General features: G+C 39.0%; 1 protein-coding gene across 1 annotated transcript; it reads right to left on the reverse strand.

The window, feature by feature from the left end:
• Positions 1 to 564: 564 nt before the first annotated feature.
• Positions 565 to 12,923, reverse strand: LOC134657807 (malonate--CoA ligase ACSF3, mitochondrial). The gene is made up of 14 exons (XM_063513374.1): positions 12,671 to 12,923; positions 10,204 to 10,341; positions 9,145 to 9,237; positions 8,516 to 8,667; positions 7,425 to 7,548; positions 6,620 to 6,797; positions 6,121 to 6,200; positions 5,820 to 5,948; positions 5,407 to 5,450; positions 4,715 to 4,915; positions 3,850 to 3,980; positions 3,008 to 3,146; positions 2,139 to 2,282; positions 565 to 712 (listed from the first exon to the last, which is right to left on the reverse strand). Exons 1-14 carry the CDS (start codon positions 12,828 to 12,830, stop codon positions 566 to 568), a joined length of 1,860 nt encoding a protein of 619 aa, XP_063369444.1. The 5' UTR covers positions 12,831 to 12,923; the 3' UTR covers position 565.
• Positions 12,924 to 17,292: the final 4,369 nt, after the last annotated feature.

Consider the following 17,292-nt stretch of genomic DNA (forward strand, 5'->3'; position numbering starts at 1 on the left):
TACTGCAATGTTTTGCCGCCAGAGCGCAGCACTAGCGCATTTAGTAAACCATAGAGTAACTTATACATACTGTGCCTTAAACTGTTTTTGACATTGATAGGTACATCAAGGCGGTTTGTTTACAAAGGGCCTACCGGGAAACGCGAAATCGAAACTCGGCTATCTGCCTGTTTATCGCTCGAATAAGCAAGAGTGATAGAGAGGTTAGATAACAAAATTTCGACTCTCTCGTTTGCGGTAGACCCTTAGATTGTGACAGATTGTGGGAGTGGCGTCCTCTACGCAGAGTTTCGCGTAATATTCCCAATTGGTTTATAATAAGCAATACATTCTTAAATATAACTAATATAACCTTTGTACTGAATATAATGGCAATAAATTTATTTTTCACATGGTTTCTTTGTTTTTAGGGTTCCGTACCTCAAAAGGAAAAAACGGAACCCTAAAGTACGGAACCCTAATAGGATCACTCGTGCGTCTGTCTGTCCGTCCGTCTGTCACAGCCTATTTTTTCCTTATCCTGACAATATCACCATAAGTACTTACCGTTATGTTCGTCTGCATCTTACATCTTCAACTCCTCACCATACAATTCCCGTATTTTCTTCTTGTCTAGTTTCCCCATCACGTTTCTCGGCATTTCTTTCACCACCAACAGCTTTCTGGGCACCTGGTACGGCGCGAGACGCTTGCTCGCGTCCTCTTTCAATTCCTATCCAAATATATGTAGCTGGTCAACCAAATCTTGTCAGTAAAAAAAGGCGCGAAATTCAAATTTTCTATGGGACGATATCCGTTCGCGCCTACATTTTTCAAATTTGCCGCCTTTTTCTACTGTCAAGATCTGGTCGACCAAGTATAATTCAGCTTTAATACAAGATACTTATCATCATCACCAGTGAATTTTATTTGAATGACCCGAAAAGCTTCTTTAATGGATTGGTTCCTGGCTGATACCATAGAGAAAAAAAACCGGCCAAGTGCGAGTCGAACTCGCGCACGGAGGGTTCCGCGCCATCAACAAAAAATAGAGCAAAACAAACAAAAAAACGGTCACCCATCCAAGTACTGACCCCCCCGACATTGCTTAACTTCGGTCAAAAATCACGTTTGTTGTATGGGAGCCCCACTTAAATCTTTATTTTATCCTGTTTATAGTATTTGTTGTTATAGCGGCAACAGAAATACATCATCTGTGAAAATTTCAACTCTCTAGCTATCACGGTTCGTGAGATACAGCCTGGTGACAGACGGACGGACGGACGGACGGACGGACGGACGGACGGACGGACAGCGGAGTCTTAGTAATAGGGTCCCGTTTTTACCCTTTGGGTACGGAACCCTAAAATTACATAGATTGCTCACTCCATACATCAGTTTTAGTACCAAAAAGACTATTAGCATCTAGCATCGAGTAGCGGAACTATCAGTACTGCTACTTGACAATAGATGTAGCACCTACCGGAAAGTCTTATGCTCTTGAGATAAGACTTTCCGGTCGGTGCTACATCTATTGTCAAATAGCCGTACTGATAGTTCCGCTACTCGATGCTAGATGTAGACTATGAAAATAATAGTCTTTTTGGTATCAAAACTGACGTATGGAGTGAGCACTCTTGTCTTACTATATTTCTCTATGATTTGACCCACTTCCCGACTTCCAATGAAGCGGAAAATTTGCATACACATGTAAGTCTGGTGACAATGCAATATTATGGTACCATTGAGCTGATCTGATGATGGAGACAGGAGGTGGCCAAAGGAACTCTGTGTTGAAACAACGCAACCTAATTGTGTTTGGGGTTTTTAGAATTGTCTCGATGAGTATTAGTTGCCTGTGGTAAGAAAAGTACAGTCAGCGAGAAAAGCTTGTACCAAAAATGAATTTTTTGTCAAAATCTTAACTACATAGTATAAAACAAAGTCCCTTCCCGCTGTCTGTCTGTCCCTATGTATGCTTAGATCTTTAAAACTACGCAACGGATTTTGATGCGGTTTTTAATAGATAGAGTGATTCAAGAGGAAGGTTTATGTAAAATTGTTAACCCGTGCGAAGCCGGGGCGGGTCACTAGTTAATATAATGATGACAGAATTTTCAAGCTGACGAGGATAAAATTCCTTTGCTCCTAAATCATACCTGCAAAGTCATGGTGGCCTGGTCTTTGAGAACGACGACCGCGGAGACAAGTTCGCCGTAGCTCGGGTCTTCGGTCCCTAAGACCGCTGCGTCCGCGATGCTGGGGTGCTCCAGTATGGCAGACTCCACTTGGAGAGCGCTCACCTGGTCAAAATAAAGTCAAAATACTCGTACTAACATTCACCATTTGACCACAGACGCGCACGGTTAAAGTTTAATATTAACCTTCGCGAATTCCGGCAAGGTTTATTTACCATGTCGAGTTGTGTATGGCGTGGCGTTCAAAGGGTTACGATTTGAGATATAACGCAAACAGTTATTTAACACTTTCATCGCCAAGTGCCCTATTTCCAATACAAAACGAACACACCTAGCGATAGCGTGTTCTTGACAGTGAATGAGTTATCGTACTTAAATATACACCATATATTTATTTATTTAAACTTGATTGCACAAACAAAGAAAAATGTACAAATGGCGGACTTAATGCCAAAAGGCATTCTCTACCAGTCAACCATTGGGTCAAACAGAGACATAAATGTTGGTGCAGGATACATTCATAAATTACAGTGTAGTGAAACTAGAACTAGAGGCTCTGTGAACTGTAGACCTCGTGATTGTGACCATTCATAAGCAATTGATTGCGTGAACCACAACGATTTTGTTGTCGAGTTTGATAAATACAATATATTACATATCTCCTCATATCCTACCGATAGAACAAATACATACAGTACAAATAATGTACTTACATAAAATAAAACTCCGTCTAAAAATGTAAATGTATAAGAGTATCGCAGGGCTCTATCATAGGCCCTCTACTATTCATAGTTTATTTAAATACCTTGAATGACTTAGACAGTAGGTACCTTGTATCCACCGGTCTTAATGATGTCAACAGAGGTTCTGCCGAGGATCTTGAAGTTGTCGGTGAATGCGGCCGTGTCGCCCGTAAGGAACCAGCCGTCGGGGGTGAAATCGTCCGATTTTCGGTTCCGGTTGTAGTATCTATGGGACGTTTAAGAATGTAAAAAAACATGTACATAGCTTTCAAGCAGGGGAAACGTTTCCAGTGGGTTCACAAAGTAGAAAAAACAATAATATTTAAAATTTCTTTGATCATTTTCTGGTTAGGAAAGCTTAGAGAGCGTGGCAAAATGCCGGGATAAAACAAGGAGTAACAGATACGAAAATTGTTGAAAGATTCCAAAAAGTATTCCAAAATTCTCAGAAATTTCAGGAAACGCAGGAAATAAAGGAACCTTTCATTTTTGTAATGGAACATTTCGATTCTCTTACTAAAATATGTCAATTTCCGAAATTCTTCAAATGGAAATTTCGTAGTTTTGGTAACTTTCCAAATCACTAGCTAGTCTGATTAAAAATTGAAATAGATGTCCTATGTGAAAGAAAAAGTGACCAAGGCAAGTACCCATGGCGTGAATCGAATCAGCGTCCTCTGCATTCGCGGCAGATGCCTAACCTCCTAAGGACCAAGGTCCTCCCTATAGTACCTATTCAGTTCGATGTAATTTAAACCATGTCTAATTGGAACAGAGTCGCTTTTGCTTTGTGTCGTTCAATATTCAAACAACGCTAAATCAACTCTATTTCGTACAATTCAGGTTGAAATTTCAGTGGCAAATTTTGGATGTTTCGCCTTAGGAGGCTAAATCGCTGGGCCACCCGGGTCACGATGATGATGTCTGACCTTGAGAATACTCCGGGACCCTTAAGCAACAGCTCGCCCTGACAGTCAGTGTCCATGTGTTTGGTCACCTCAGCTGTGGTCCAACTGTCATCAGTGTCTTTGGAGTCCTGGGCGGATTCTTCTACATATATCTGCAAATATATAAAGAGTAGTAGTAGTAGTGAACTCTTTATTGTACAAAAAGAAATATTAAAAATAAAATAAAAAAATAGTAAGAAGTACAAAGGCGAACTTATCCCTTTGAGGGATCTCTTCCAGTTAACCTTTGAGTAGATGAGAGGAGAGCCTGAAAAAGAGGGTGACAAATGCAGCAAAATGTACAACAAGGTACCAGAAAGATAAAGGATATAAATACATACAAAATTTATAGGAATAAGATAGGAATTTAAGAGACAACACATTTTTAGATGTACAGTCGTCATCACAAATGTCTGAACACGCCTCTATTGTCAAGGCATTAGAGTCGTGTTCAGATATTTTTGAGCACCTCGGTCGCTCCGATGTATATGATGGCGGCTGTACTTGTACTAAACATCCTCAACGCTTTCCTCTACAAAGCGGGAAAACGCTGCGATCGGCTACGAGCGCAGCGCTACGAAACCGTTGGCAGTGAATGTGATATGATGTATTAAAATAGTAAATACTTAAAGTCTATTTTTTTATTCCGTAGACTGAAATGACAGTTAATTGTATGAACATGAAATGTCATTTCATACTATTAACTGTCATTTCAGTCTACCGAATAAAAAAATAGACTTTAGGTCATACTGAAAATTCCTGGACTGGCCACTTAGAAAAAATAAGTTTTCTCATATATCAGAATCCAGAAACTTTCAGTATGACATTCTAGTAATAGTAGCCGTACCGTAGTATCCACGGGTGGCGCTGTCACAGTGACAACAGGTTTCAGCTCCCCATTAACATTGGTGGCAATACGCGCTGAGACTCCGGGCAGCGGCATGCCGACGCATCCGACGGCACGCGCCGAGATCGGCCGGTATGCGTTGGAGAGCGCCATGCCAACTTCGGACATGCCGTAGCGTTCTAGCAGACGCTGGCCTGATATCTGAAATGTTCACGAAAATTGAAAATTTGAATGTATGACATAGATAAGAGTTAATGTTTTTAGGGTTCCGTACCTCAAAAGGAAAAAACGGAACCCGTATAGGATCACTCGTGCGTCTTGTCCGATCATTCCTTCCCCCCCCCCTTCCTGTATGTCCGAAACTACTGGGTCTAAAATGTTGAAAAAAAAAATACACATAATAGTTCTTTACCTATAGATGACAGGAAAACCTATTAGAAATGTGCAGTCACGCGTGAGTCGGACTTAATGTACGGAACCCTTGGAACGCGAGTCCAACTCGCACTTTGCCGGTTTTTTAGTAGTATGACATATTTATGTAAATGGAACATTCATGGAACAGTTCCTACCTGTTCCCATTTATGGAACAGCGACTCCGGCAGCGGCGCGGAGCCGGCACACATGAGTCCCATCCTCTGTAGTGTGGTTTTGACATATTTATGTAAATGGAACATTCATGGAACAGTTCCTACCTGTTCCCATTTATGGAACAGCGACTCCGGCAGCGGCGCGGAGCCTGCACACATGAGTCCCATCCTCTGTAGTGTGGTTTTGACATATTTATGTAAATGGAACACTCATGGAACAGTTCCTACCTGTTCCCATTTATGGAACAGCGACTCCGGCAGCGGCGCTGAGCCGGCACACATGAGACCCATCCTCTGTAGTGTGGTTTTGATATATTTATGTAAATGGAACATTCATGGAACAATTCCTACCTGTTCCCATTTATGGAACAGCGACTCCGGCAGCGGCGCTGAGCCGGCACACATGAGTCCCATCCTCTGTAGTGTATTTTTGACATATTTATGTAAATGGAACATTCATGGAACAGTTCCTACCTGTTCCCATTTATGGAACAGCGATTCCGGCAGCGGCGCGGAACCGGCACACATGAGTCTCATCCTCTGTAGTGTGGTCTTGACGTATTCTGCAGTTTTCGGCGTTTGGAACATCTTCTCGTGGTCGGCGGCGAGGCGCGCGTACATCGCCGGCACTCCGTGGAATACGGTCACTGAAGAATATTATTATCATCATCATCATCATATATTTAAGAGTAAGGGCTCATTTACACGGTGCGAGAAACCAGGGTTTTGAGTTACCCAAGAGACCGTAACCGTGGCAACGAGTGACAAAAAAAGTTGATTCATCCATATAGTATAGCGTAGTATCTCAAGTAGGTATACCTTTAGTTTCTTCCCGTTCACCCATCCCGAGGAGACGTGCCCACACGGTGTGCGACACGAAGGATGGTAACATTCGTAATCTGAGAAGTAGAGCAAAACCAATCTTTAAAATGAACGCACAACTATACTTACTAGGATTTGCAATTCGGAACTAGTAAAATTATGGGCCCCAGTAATGAACCCTGAGGTACTCCCAAAATTTATCGACGTGCTAATTGTAATTTTTCCATTAGCAAACATTTTTTTAATTATTTTGACTTAGTAGCACATAACAATTTAATGCTTTAGACAAATAAGAGTGCATTAGCTTGTGAACAGTACATTAAGTATGCTTCACGCAATAAAACGCTTTAGCCAGATCCGTCTGTGTTACGGCTCGGCCACGACATTGAGCGACTTGCGACGGCGGCAGCGATAACGATAGGTTGGAGCGAGACACAGCGATCGGACCTTGCGTTCCCACCTATGGTTTTCGCCTTAGCCGAAGCCGTTAAAGTACCTGCCGCCAACCGCGAGGGTGGATAGCATGGAGTTGAGTTGTCCGTGGATATGGTGCAGCGGCAGCGCGTGTAAAACGACGTCTTGTCGGGAATACCGCCATGCTAGGTGGAGCGACGCTATCTGAGCGCTGAGCATCGAGTGTGTCCAAACGACGCCTTTGGGCTTGCTTGTGGTCCCTGAAAATAATGAAGGTAAGGCACGTTCAGGCTGTTTATTTGGTGAGCGCGTTCGAATAGTATTTAACCGACTTCAAAAAGAGATCCATTAGGGGAGACAGGTGGGAGGTTCTCTAAGGGATTTGGACAATTATTTTGTTTGAAACGGATACTTAACAGTTGGTCCGATTGTCACGTCGGGATTTGATCATAGAGAAATTGGGGTAGATGGGTTAATCAATTTTTCATGTCACACGTTGCTATGGTTACGGTCTCCTGAGTCACTCTTAAAATTTCAGGTTTTTCGTATTTAAATGAACCAAACATGCATTTTATGGTAGTTATAAGACCTTTCCATAATGGGACATCTACTGAGCATGTTACTAGAACATGGTACAGCAGTTCTTCTAACAATCTATGCTACTATTGTCTCCTCGCTGATGGGACAGAATAACAACAAGAAATAGTTGATTGACCCAACTATTCAAAGGGGTACATTTTCCTAAAGTAATATTAGGTGAAGGGGAACTGTTTTATGGAGTCGTTTTTTTATTTCTATTTTAATTCATTTTCTATTTCAATTTATTTTTCTGTTTGATTTAGTAGGTATGTCATGTAGTAATAGGTTGTGTATTAATTTTGCCTTACCGCTAGTATAAATAAGTAGCGCGTCTTTTTCTCCGTACCACAAGTTAGATCTTCCCACGTCAGTAACTTCTTTGGACGAAAATGAATTGTTGGGTTGGTACAACTGAGCGGTTATCTCCTTGTCCTACAAAACAAACCTTACTGTCAAATATTTCATTTAAAAAACACATTTAATTAACGGTGATTGTACTTGGTATCTTAAACACATACAAAACAACATAAACTGAAATAGCAAGACACGTTTGTACGTTTCCGTGAAAAAACGATGGAAAATAATTATGCACTACATCTTTAGTCAGAATCACTACCAACTAAGCTATATATCGTGGGCGTTAGATATTTCATACTTGAAATATCTGGATTTAGGGTAATTCGCCAGTAACTGGCCACCTGTTAGTAACTGGCAACCATAAACTAAAAATAAATTCTATTCACATATAAGCAGAATTCATTTTAGTATAAGGTGGCTAGTTATTGAAGGCTGGCCAGTTATGAAACCTTATATATACTACATACTGTTTATAGCGGAATTGAATTTATTAACACGCTTTTATTAGGTCGACCTGTATGTAACTAAAATGTAATGGAATCTTGCAAGTTAAATTTGATCCACTTCCCGGTTTCCGATTGAGCTGAAATTTTGCATACACATGTAAGTCGGGTGACAATGCAATATTATGGTACCATCGAGCTGATCTGATGATGGAGACAGGAGGTCGCCATAGGAACTCGACCTGTATGTAATTAAATTGTAATGGAATCTTGCAAGTTAAATTTGATCCACTTCCCGGTTTCAGATTGAGCTGAAATTTTGCATGCACATGTAAGTCAGGTGACAATGCAATATTATGGTACCATCGAGCTGATCTGATGATGGAGACAGGAGGTGGCCATAGGAACTCTGTAATGAAACAACGCAACCTAATTGTGTTAGGGATTTTTAGAATTGTCTCGATGAGTATTAGTTGTCTGTCGTAAGAAAAGTACAGTCAGCGATAAAAGCGTGTAACAAAAATGAAATTTTTGCCAAAAACTTATTTTTAGTTTAGGGTGGCCAGTTACTGGCGAATTACTCTACCTACTTCAGTTACCTTTCCAGTGACTAGTAGAGGTTTCTTTATGTCCTTAGCCAGTGGGCGGAGAATACTATCGTATTCATTGGTGCATATGACTAGACTCGCTGCGCTGTCTTGTAGGAAGTATTTGAGCATCTCCGGAGGGTGGAGCGGGGTAAAGGGCACGGCTGAAAAGTTTTACAAATGTTACTGCTGAAAAGTGACCTGAGGCCCGAGATACACTTGTAAGTTTAGTTAGGGACAAAGCTATTTGTTAGAATGAGATAACGATATTCATCTCTCATTCTGAAGTATAGCTGTGTCCCTACTTACGTAAGTGAAACTTACAAGTGTATCTTGGGCCTGACGTTATGTTAATATATGCGTATAGAAGGATCAAAAACACAGCATATGAGTTGTTTTTTATGTTCACAAAGTTAAAGATACTGGGGCCTAATCACTGGTGGGTCAAAAATGTTCAGAAAAACGGGGGTCTTCCCTGTAGACAATATAACCATTAAATGTACCAAAAGGTACATTTTACTAAGGCTTTCATCATACGACTTTTTATAAGAAATAAGTCAAGGTAAATACTAACATTTGTCTCGGGACCAATAAATATCAATTAAAACCTAAATCAGTTTATGGGCTACAAACAGACATACCAATGTTCCCCGACATCCAGATAGCCCACTGTACGATAACGTGGGACGCGTTGTTTCCGCACATGTAGCAGATTGTCTTCTCGCCGTCGGCCGCTGGAAAACAAAATATACTACTTTAAAAGTCCGCATAATCACATCAGCTTTCTGAGGTCTATGGTGAAACTGATTGTATGTAAGATAAACCTTAATTCGAAGCCTAAAAATTGAAAATTCAATGGATCATCATTTCAATTTTGCACGAAATTTAAATCTATTTACTTCGATAAAAAGTAGGTACTAAACTCTATTTTACATATGTGTGCAGAATCTCTAGTATGAACAACGATAGAGTCGTCAATCTTAAAAAAACAACGGGTTGCACTCAGGGAGTGCCGGTAGAAGTGAAAACTCAATGACTAGTGCAAAATGCACTATGTATAATTGCGGTTAACGCCATCTAGCGTTAGCGTTAATTACTTGAAACACCTAAGCACATCACTGTTAGTACTCGAGTTATATTAATACCAGTTAGAGCGAAACTCACTAGATGGCATTTAAATCAATAAAGAAAAACTCAATGACATTACATGTAACAGCTTTTCATGTAATGTCATTGAGTTTTTCTTTATTGATTTAAATGCCATTTAAATGAGTGGCCATCTACATCTAACGGTCACGTGATCGTCTTACGCTGTCTCGAGTTTAACATTTTTTCCCCACCTCAAAAAGTGCACAGCGACGCTAAAGAAGTTTTCACTTCAACAATTTTACAAACACAGTGAGGGGAAAAGGGACTGACTGGCAGCTAACTACTAAACTAAAAAACTAGCATAGAGCAACCTCCAACGCACGGGTTTTTGAACGCACGTGCCAGCGAATCGCGAAAAGCGAATTAGAAATAAAACTAAAAATTCAGTAAAGGGCTCACCCAGCTGCGTGGAGATCTCCTCGCTAAGCTGACTGGCAGCCTAATGCAGGCCAGCATAGGTGTATATCCCCTCCTCATCCTGGAGAGCCACGCGTGAGGGGAACAGCAAGGCTCGCCGGAACACGGGAACTGTAATGTGGGATTATTCTTACCCAGCTGTGTAGAGATTTCTTGGCTGAGCTGACTGGCAGCCTGATGCAGGCCAGCGTAGGTGTATATCCCCTCCTCATCCTGGAGAGCCACGCGTGAGGGGAACAGCAAGGCTCGACGGAACACGGGGACTGCCCCTCCTGTATTGCGGGGTGTTTTAGCAAACATTAACATTTGGCATTAAGTCCGCCGTTTGTATATATTTTGTGCAATAAAGTTTAAATAAATAAATGACATGTGGCATATAATTTGATTGGACTTTCTTAAAGTTATTTCATGGACTATTATTATTAGCGCTATTGCAGCGCTAGCGGTATGTTCGCGGAGGCTTCCACGCCATCATGCGCAAGCGGGTGGCGTCGCTGGTGCGGCGCGTACGCGGCAGCGCCAACAGTCTACTAGCCACAGTCGCAGACAGGATGGATGGCGCTTTCTGGGAGTACTGGATTAGCCTTCATGCTTGTAATAGTTAAAGTTATAGTAATAGATTATACATAGATTAGATACTCGTATATATATATATATATATATATATATATATATATATATATATATAGATACTGTCACTAACATAGGTTAAGAGTTATAATAATAAGTTACTAATATAATATTATGGAAACTATTTTCTGAAATAAATAATGATTTAATTTAATTTAATTTAATTTCTGCTACTCTTGCTTTTTTATGCCATTGGGCGATTTTACGTACAATTATTAGATAAATAATTATTACTTAATTACATTTATTAATATTACATTAACATACATTACATAACACTAGTGTCTTTATCTACCAAATATCTTCTCACCATTAAGATAAAGATAAAAGATAATATAATTATGTTTCCATATTTATCTAATCAGCAATGTTTTGGAGTGTTTCACAACTGTTGCCATCATATTGTTATCATAGCATGAAATGGAAATGATAGTCATTTAGATTGATTAGTGATAATTTACATAGTTTATTATATTACATAATCTCTAGCGGCCTACCTGGGAAGAACTTGCCGAGGACAGTGGCGCAAACTAGTATTTGATTGGCGTAAAATTAATGACGAGTAAATACACTCGCAAGTAAGCGAGCCAAGCGTCATCAGCCCGACACCTGTCCGCTATGGGCATACTACACCTGCCAGGCCTGTGGTCGTGTTTACTGCTCCCGTATTGGCTTACACAGCCACGCTCTAGGTAAGAGCAGTCTGAGACTACTGACAGGTATCATTACGGGTCACAATACTCTCAACAGACACCTTAAGATAATGGAAATTAGTAGAGACGCCTCCTGCCCACACTGTGGTAAGGAGGAGACTAGCTTACATTTACTAGCAGAATGTACTATGTACGCGGCACCGCGATATAATACATTCGGTTGAGACACACTGAAAGAACACGAACTAAAGGACGTCGAACTCAAAGATGTCCTTCTGTTCTGCAGGAAAACAAGAAGATTCGAGGAGAATAGTGTGGGAATGCCGCCGGGACAGTAACCTGCAGCTCCAACTCCAGGGAACAGGGCTGAATGAACGCGACAAGCGATCGACAACCCGCCTGCTTCCGGCCGGGCGTCCCTACACTACATCTACATCTACACAGTCACGAAAAACGTTGTCGCCCTACCTGACACTGCTTGTATAGTCTGTAATAGACTCGAAGGCCAATGATGAGCGGCCTACAATATAATTTTTTTTTATTGAAGAAAACAGAGTTGTATTTGGTATGTTTCAAAATAGATCAACACACCATCCATTTAATAATTAAGTAAATTTCATTGGAGGTCATTTATACCCATATTACGACCATGGGAAACAAGATGAAATATATATATAAATATTTTTATTTTTATTAGGTTTAGTTTTAGTTATTTGATTTTATAAGGTACTTAAGTATTAAGTTTGTATTATTTACGTTAAATAAATAGCAAGCTCCCCTATTTGTATGATGTTATTTATTGTATTTATGTATTTGTATATTATATATATCATTATCTGAGTACCCACAACACAAGCCTTCTTGAGCTTACTGTTATAGTCAATCTGTGTAAGGATGTCCTATTATATTTATTTATTTATTTACATTTAGGTAAGTAATGTCATGTTAATGTTAATTATATGTTTTTCGTCACTTTTCGCATAACGCAATTGAGTGTATATGCGTAACTTAATATATATTTAACCGAATCAGATGTGAACTTAAAAAAGCGTTCAATTAGTAATTGGCTAATTAGCAATCCAATTACTTAACAAGTGTTTCCAATCTTCAAGGGCAAATCCATGACCCCCAAGGCCAAACAATCTATAGTTTTATTATATAGCTCCTATTAAGTGGTAGACTTTTACTGCTTTTAGAATCTGTTCGGAAAGAGAAGTGTCGTGGAATGTATTGCACACAGACTCTGCCCGCACAGACTCTACCATGAAAGTCACCAGATCAAGATAACTCAATAGAAAATTACAATTTAAAATGTTACCTGCTTTAATATCGGCATTGTAAGCGTTCACCAGTGCCGTGTCGACCTCTTCCTTTACTGATGTTCCAGTAATACCTGAAACTTGCCTACATGATGTAACTGAAGACGAATTACGCATAAACCGGCTAAAAATCCGAAAATTGCGCAGAGACACTTCCATGATACTTCGAACCGGTAATATATACTTTAAAGGCCGGCTTTAAGGTCTGTTTAATAAATATTTGGCCGTGTCTAGCGGAAATTAATTTCAAACTAGAAACTTTTACTTAGTTTTGCTCAGTTTTGCTACGCGCTTCGATATGTGATGATTGACATTGACAAACAATAACTTTTTTTACAAGAATGATTATAAGTGTTACCATTAGTAAAAAATGTGTCATAAAAAGTCATTTATAGTGCCAACTCTTTTATTAAAAGGTAAATTAGCGATTATGTACTTTTATTGTAATAATTAAGATCACACAGGAAATCTTTTCGGGTTTATAAGCTATAATGCACTTAAATGCGTAAATGTATAAATCATAACCATACAACCATCAAATCTTTGATTTTAAGTAATTTAATTTGAGTGAATTATTCTATGTCACAACTAAAAGTACCTTATCATTGACGTTGACGGCCTTGACGATGTCAACTGTCATATCATATATCATGGTTGTTGATCGATTCAGTTTACTCTCATTTTGTTTTTATTTTAATAAAATGAAAACAAAGCGTTATATGATATTCTAATGCATCAAGCAGTGTTTCACAACTTAACCCAGACATTACTTTTAAAGTGCTGTGTTAGTATTATACAATAAAGTATTGTTTTTGGTTATAAGTATTTGCGTAGTGATCAGCTGTTTTTAAAAAGATGGGTTTTGTGGATAACTACACTGCTAGCCTCACGGCGACATTTTACGAGATGATTGGTGAGTTTATTCTTAATCATTTATACATACTTTGCAGTCTCAACAAGATTAATTTAAGGTTTTTCCTTTAAACAAATAGTTTTGATATTAGTTTTCAAACTCATGTTTATTGCGCCATTGCCCTGTAGAGGAACCGGTTTGCCAGTTGATGAAATATTTGATTTCTTTTGCAATATCTGATGCTCACCTGATAGTAATTTTTATCTTGGTATAGATAAGTACCTATATAGAATCACATGACCCAGAAATCAAATAAATGTTATTTATAATGTACCTAACCACAGAATAAATAATAGTACTAGGTACAGAAGATTCACTCGCTAACAAAACGCGTCTATTACGACAGATATGACCGCTAAGTGGCGCACGCGCGATCAGGCGTCCGTTCCGTGCTGTGCGCGGCAACTACTATGGCTAGACACCAAAATTGGTGTGGGCCGCATGTACTTGTAACGACGCGACGAAATCGCAGAGTGAGCCACGCCTGACCTAGCTTTATCATGTTTTAATAACTTGAATTAAACTACTTTTTCCACATTTGGTAACCCTAACATCACCTACCATACCATTCATAATATTTTTCAGAGTTTTATATATATACATATATATATATATATATATATATATATATATATATATATATATATATATATATATACTTATATACCCGACCTCCCCCGTCAGTGTAGTAAATGACGTTCTGTTTAGTTATTTGCATGTGTAAACCTCTACTGCTATTTAAATTTATTAATTTAATTTAAGGCAAGCTTATAAGCTAAAGCAAAACATGTTTAAAAACCACATGACACACACTTTCACATTGTGAATAGTCATACTAACACAATACAACAAACAAAATTGTGATGCAGAAAACATGTCCATTAAAAATTTTAAGTTAAAAAATGTGTTAATAACAATTGGTGACATGACCTTTGAATCATGTACTTATAAGTAAGTACTAATGTGCCGTTTACAAAATTACGCAATTTCCATATTGAAAAAATTCTCATATTTTTGTATGGGAATCGAAATTTTTAATGCCGATTCCAAAACTTTAGCCTGACACTACTAAAAATATAGTTTATATTAGGCGCAGCCAAAAGGTTCATTTGTTTTTTGTCCAATAGCGAATCTTTGGCGAAAACATGATTTTATGCCGAATCCGCGGTCGGACATGAGTTTTGTGTAATTTATAATTTTTATAAGGATTTTAACAGTTCAGTACAAATCTCGCGCTATGCCCAATTAATGCAACACCCTCCTAAGGCCCAGGCCCAGCCATACAAATGAATAACCTTATATTTGCCAGTGAAATTTGAACCTATAGTGCAGGGAATAGAATTGATATTTATTTGCTTTAAAAATTAAGGACCAAACGAAATGCAACTCAGTTCCATTTGAATATGGTTTATATTTCATCGCACTGAAGAAGTCCTATACGTAGGACCTTGGGCCTTAGGAGGATATAGCGGTTTGGCGAGTTTTTTCCTTGATCATGCGATTCCGTTGCATTTTATATACCGCTAGAAAACATACATATGTTTTAATTCAAGGTTATATACGCAGTTACTATGGATTCACTATAGTGTTTGATGACAAAGAAAACTGACTCCAACCTAAGGTATGCAACTATAATATTTAGAATACTTTATAATTTTTGTTTTTATTATGTTATTTGTACTAGCTATGTAAGTTGACATGTAATCACCTATTACCATGTAATTACCAATAAAGAATGAGTATGAGTATAGTTCGTTTTTTTTTGCATTCGAAAAAGACTACGCGATCTTGACGTGTCTTTTAATAGAAAAACGCTTTTTAAAAATCAGTAACTATTAGGTACTTATGAAAGCCAAATAATTTAAATAATCGTATATGATTAATAATTGTTACATATTTGCCGTGACTTATTTCTCAAAAGCGTTTTTCATTAAAAAGACACGTCAAGATCGCGTAGTCTTTTTCTAATGCAAAAAAAACGAACTATATGCACTTCAGCAAAAATTTTTAACCGTAAACCTTATGTTCATAGAAATAAGGTACACATTATCAAGCTTGTTCAATATATATATATGTATGTAAGTACATTCTTTTGGTTATATTTGAATACATACTTGCTATATTGAATTTAAAAAACCGGCCAAGTGCGAGTCGGACTCGCGCACGGAGGGATCCGCACCATCAACAAAAAATAGAGCAAAACAGTGGCAAAACAAGCAAAAAAACGTGTGAAAATTTCAACTAGCTATCACGGTTCGTGAGATACAGCCTGGTGACAGACGGACGGACGGACGGACGGACGGACGGACGGACAGCGGAGTCTTAGTAATAGGGTCCCGTTTTTACCCTTTGGGTACGGAACCCTAAAAACGATTAACTAGTAAATATTATTCCAAAACCGCGATAACCGATAGGTATCCATTTTAATTAACGATCGATTGTTTTTAGTTTAATTTCTAACGTCACAGAGCCACACAGCTTGATAATTGTTTGACAAGCATATTTGAACCTTATGGTTAAAGACACAAGCCTCAAACAGAAATGTGTCTTTCGGTTCTTTATAAGCAACCGGAACTAATACAAACCAGCTAACAAATTATGGTAGACTGCTCGCAGAAAGGAAGCGGGGGCCTACCGCGAAAATCGAAATCCGAAATTTCGTTACCTGCCTCTACCGATATCGATCGAAGAGGGTGATCAAGAGTGATAGAGATGCAGATATCGAAATTTAGATTTTCGAATGCGGTAGGCCCTCTGGACCGCGATAGGCCGATAGCGACAGCAGCCGTACCGAAATCGTGATTTCTTGGACCCTTAGAACCAGTGTGGGTACTCTAAGGGTCGGTTGCACCAAACCGCTGAATTTAATCGTATGGAAAGTTTCATGCGCGCCAGTATTTCGGCGCGCCGGGTGACGTTGATCAGTCTGTCAAGTGCGGATGGTGCAACTGGCACTAAATCCGTTAGTATAACTATAAACTGCTGTCAGTTACCTAAACTGCCTAAATCTGGACACCCCTTTAGACATGGTAATGTATGAATTGCTCGTGGCTCGTGGAATATGAAAAATAGAAAATTTATATCCAAAACCGTAAATAAACATGTCTTGTCATGTTTGCCTGCATCGCTGCATACAAAGATTGACTATCCACAATTATTATAAACAACACATCTACCATTTTAATTTGTATTCTAAAATACACCTTATGTCCAGAAACAAAGATTATAATTTAGGTCGGAGTGAGTTTTAACTTATAGCCTTTGGTTTGTTAGTTGCAATATGGTTGCAACGTAAGCGATACTCGTATTTTACTGTAATCGGTTTAGCCGTGACTTCTATGCTCACGCACGCTGTAGCTTTTTTTTTAAACGTAGGTAACACAGGAACTGCGAAGGCCCGGTTGGAGGAAAGTGGAATAAGGACACAACCCACACAGATATTTGTTCCTGAGTCATGGACCATGGTTGTTTTCTATGTATTTAATTATTTGTATATTACCTATACAATATCGTTGTCTGAGCACACAAGCCTTCTTGAGCTTACCGCGGGGCTAAGTCAATTTGTGTAAACATGTCCTATAATATTTATTTAACCCACGTTAACTGCAGGCATGCCTAGGCTGGTCAGTAGTGGCCCTGGGTACTAATCCTGATAAGGGCACCGCATTTGTTTCCGAGTTTAACACCAATATTTGTTCTCAAGTTATG

The sequence above is a fragment of the Cydia amplana genome, chromosome 21 (genome assembly GCF_948474715.1).
Source record: "Cydia amplana chromosome 21, ilCydAmpl1.1, whole genome shotgun sequence".
Classification (NCBI taxonomy): Eukaryota; Metazoa; Arthropoda; class Insecta; order Lepidoptera; family Tortricidae; genus Cydia; species Cydia amplana.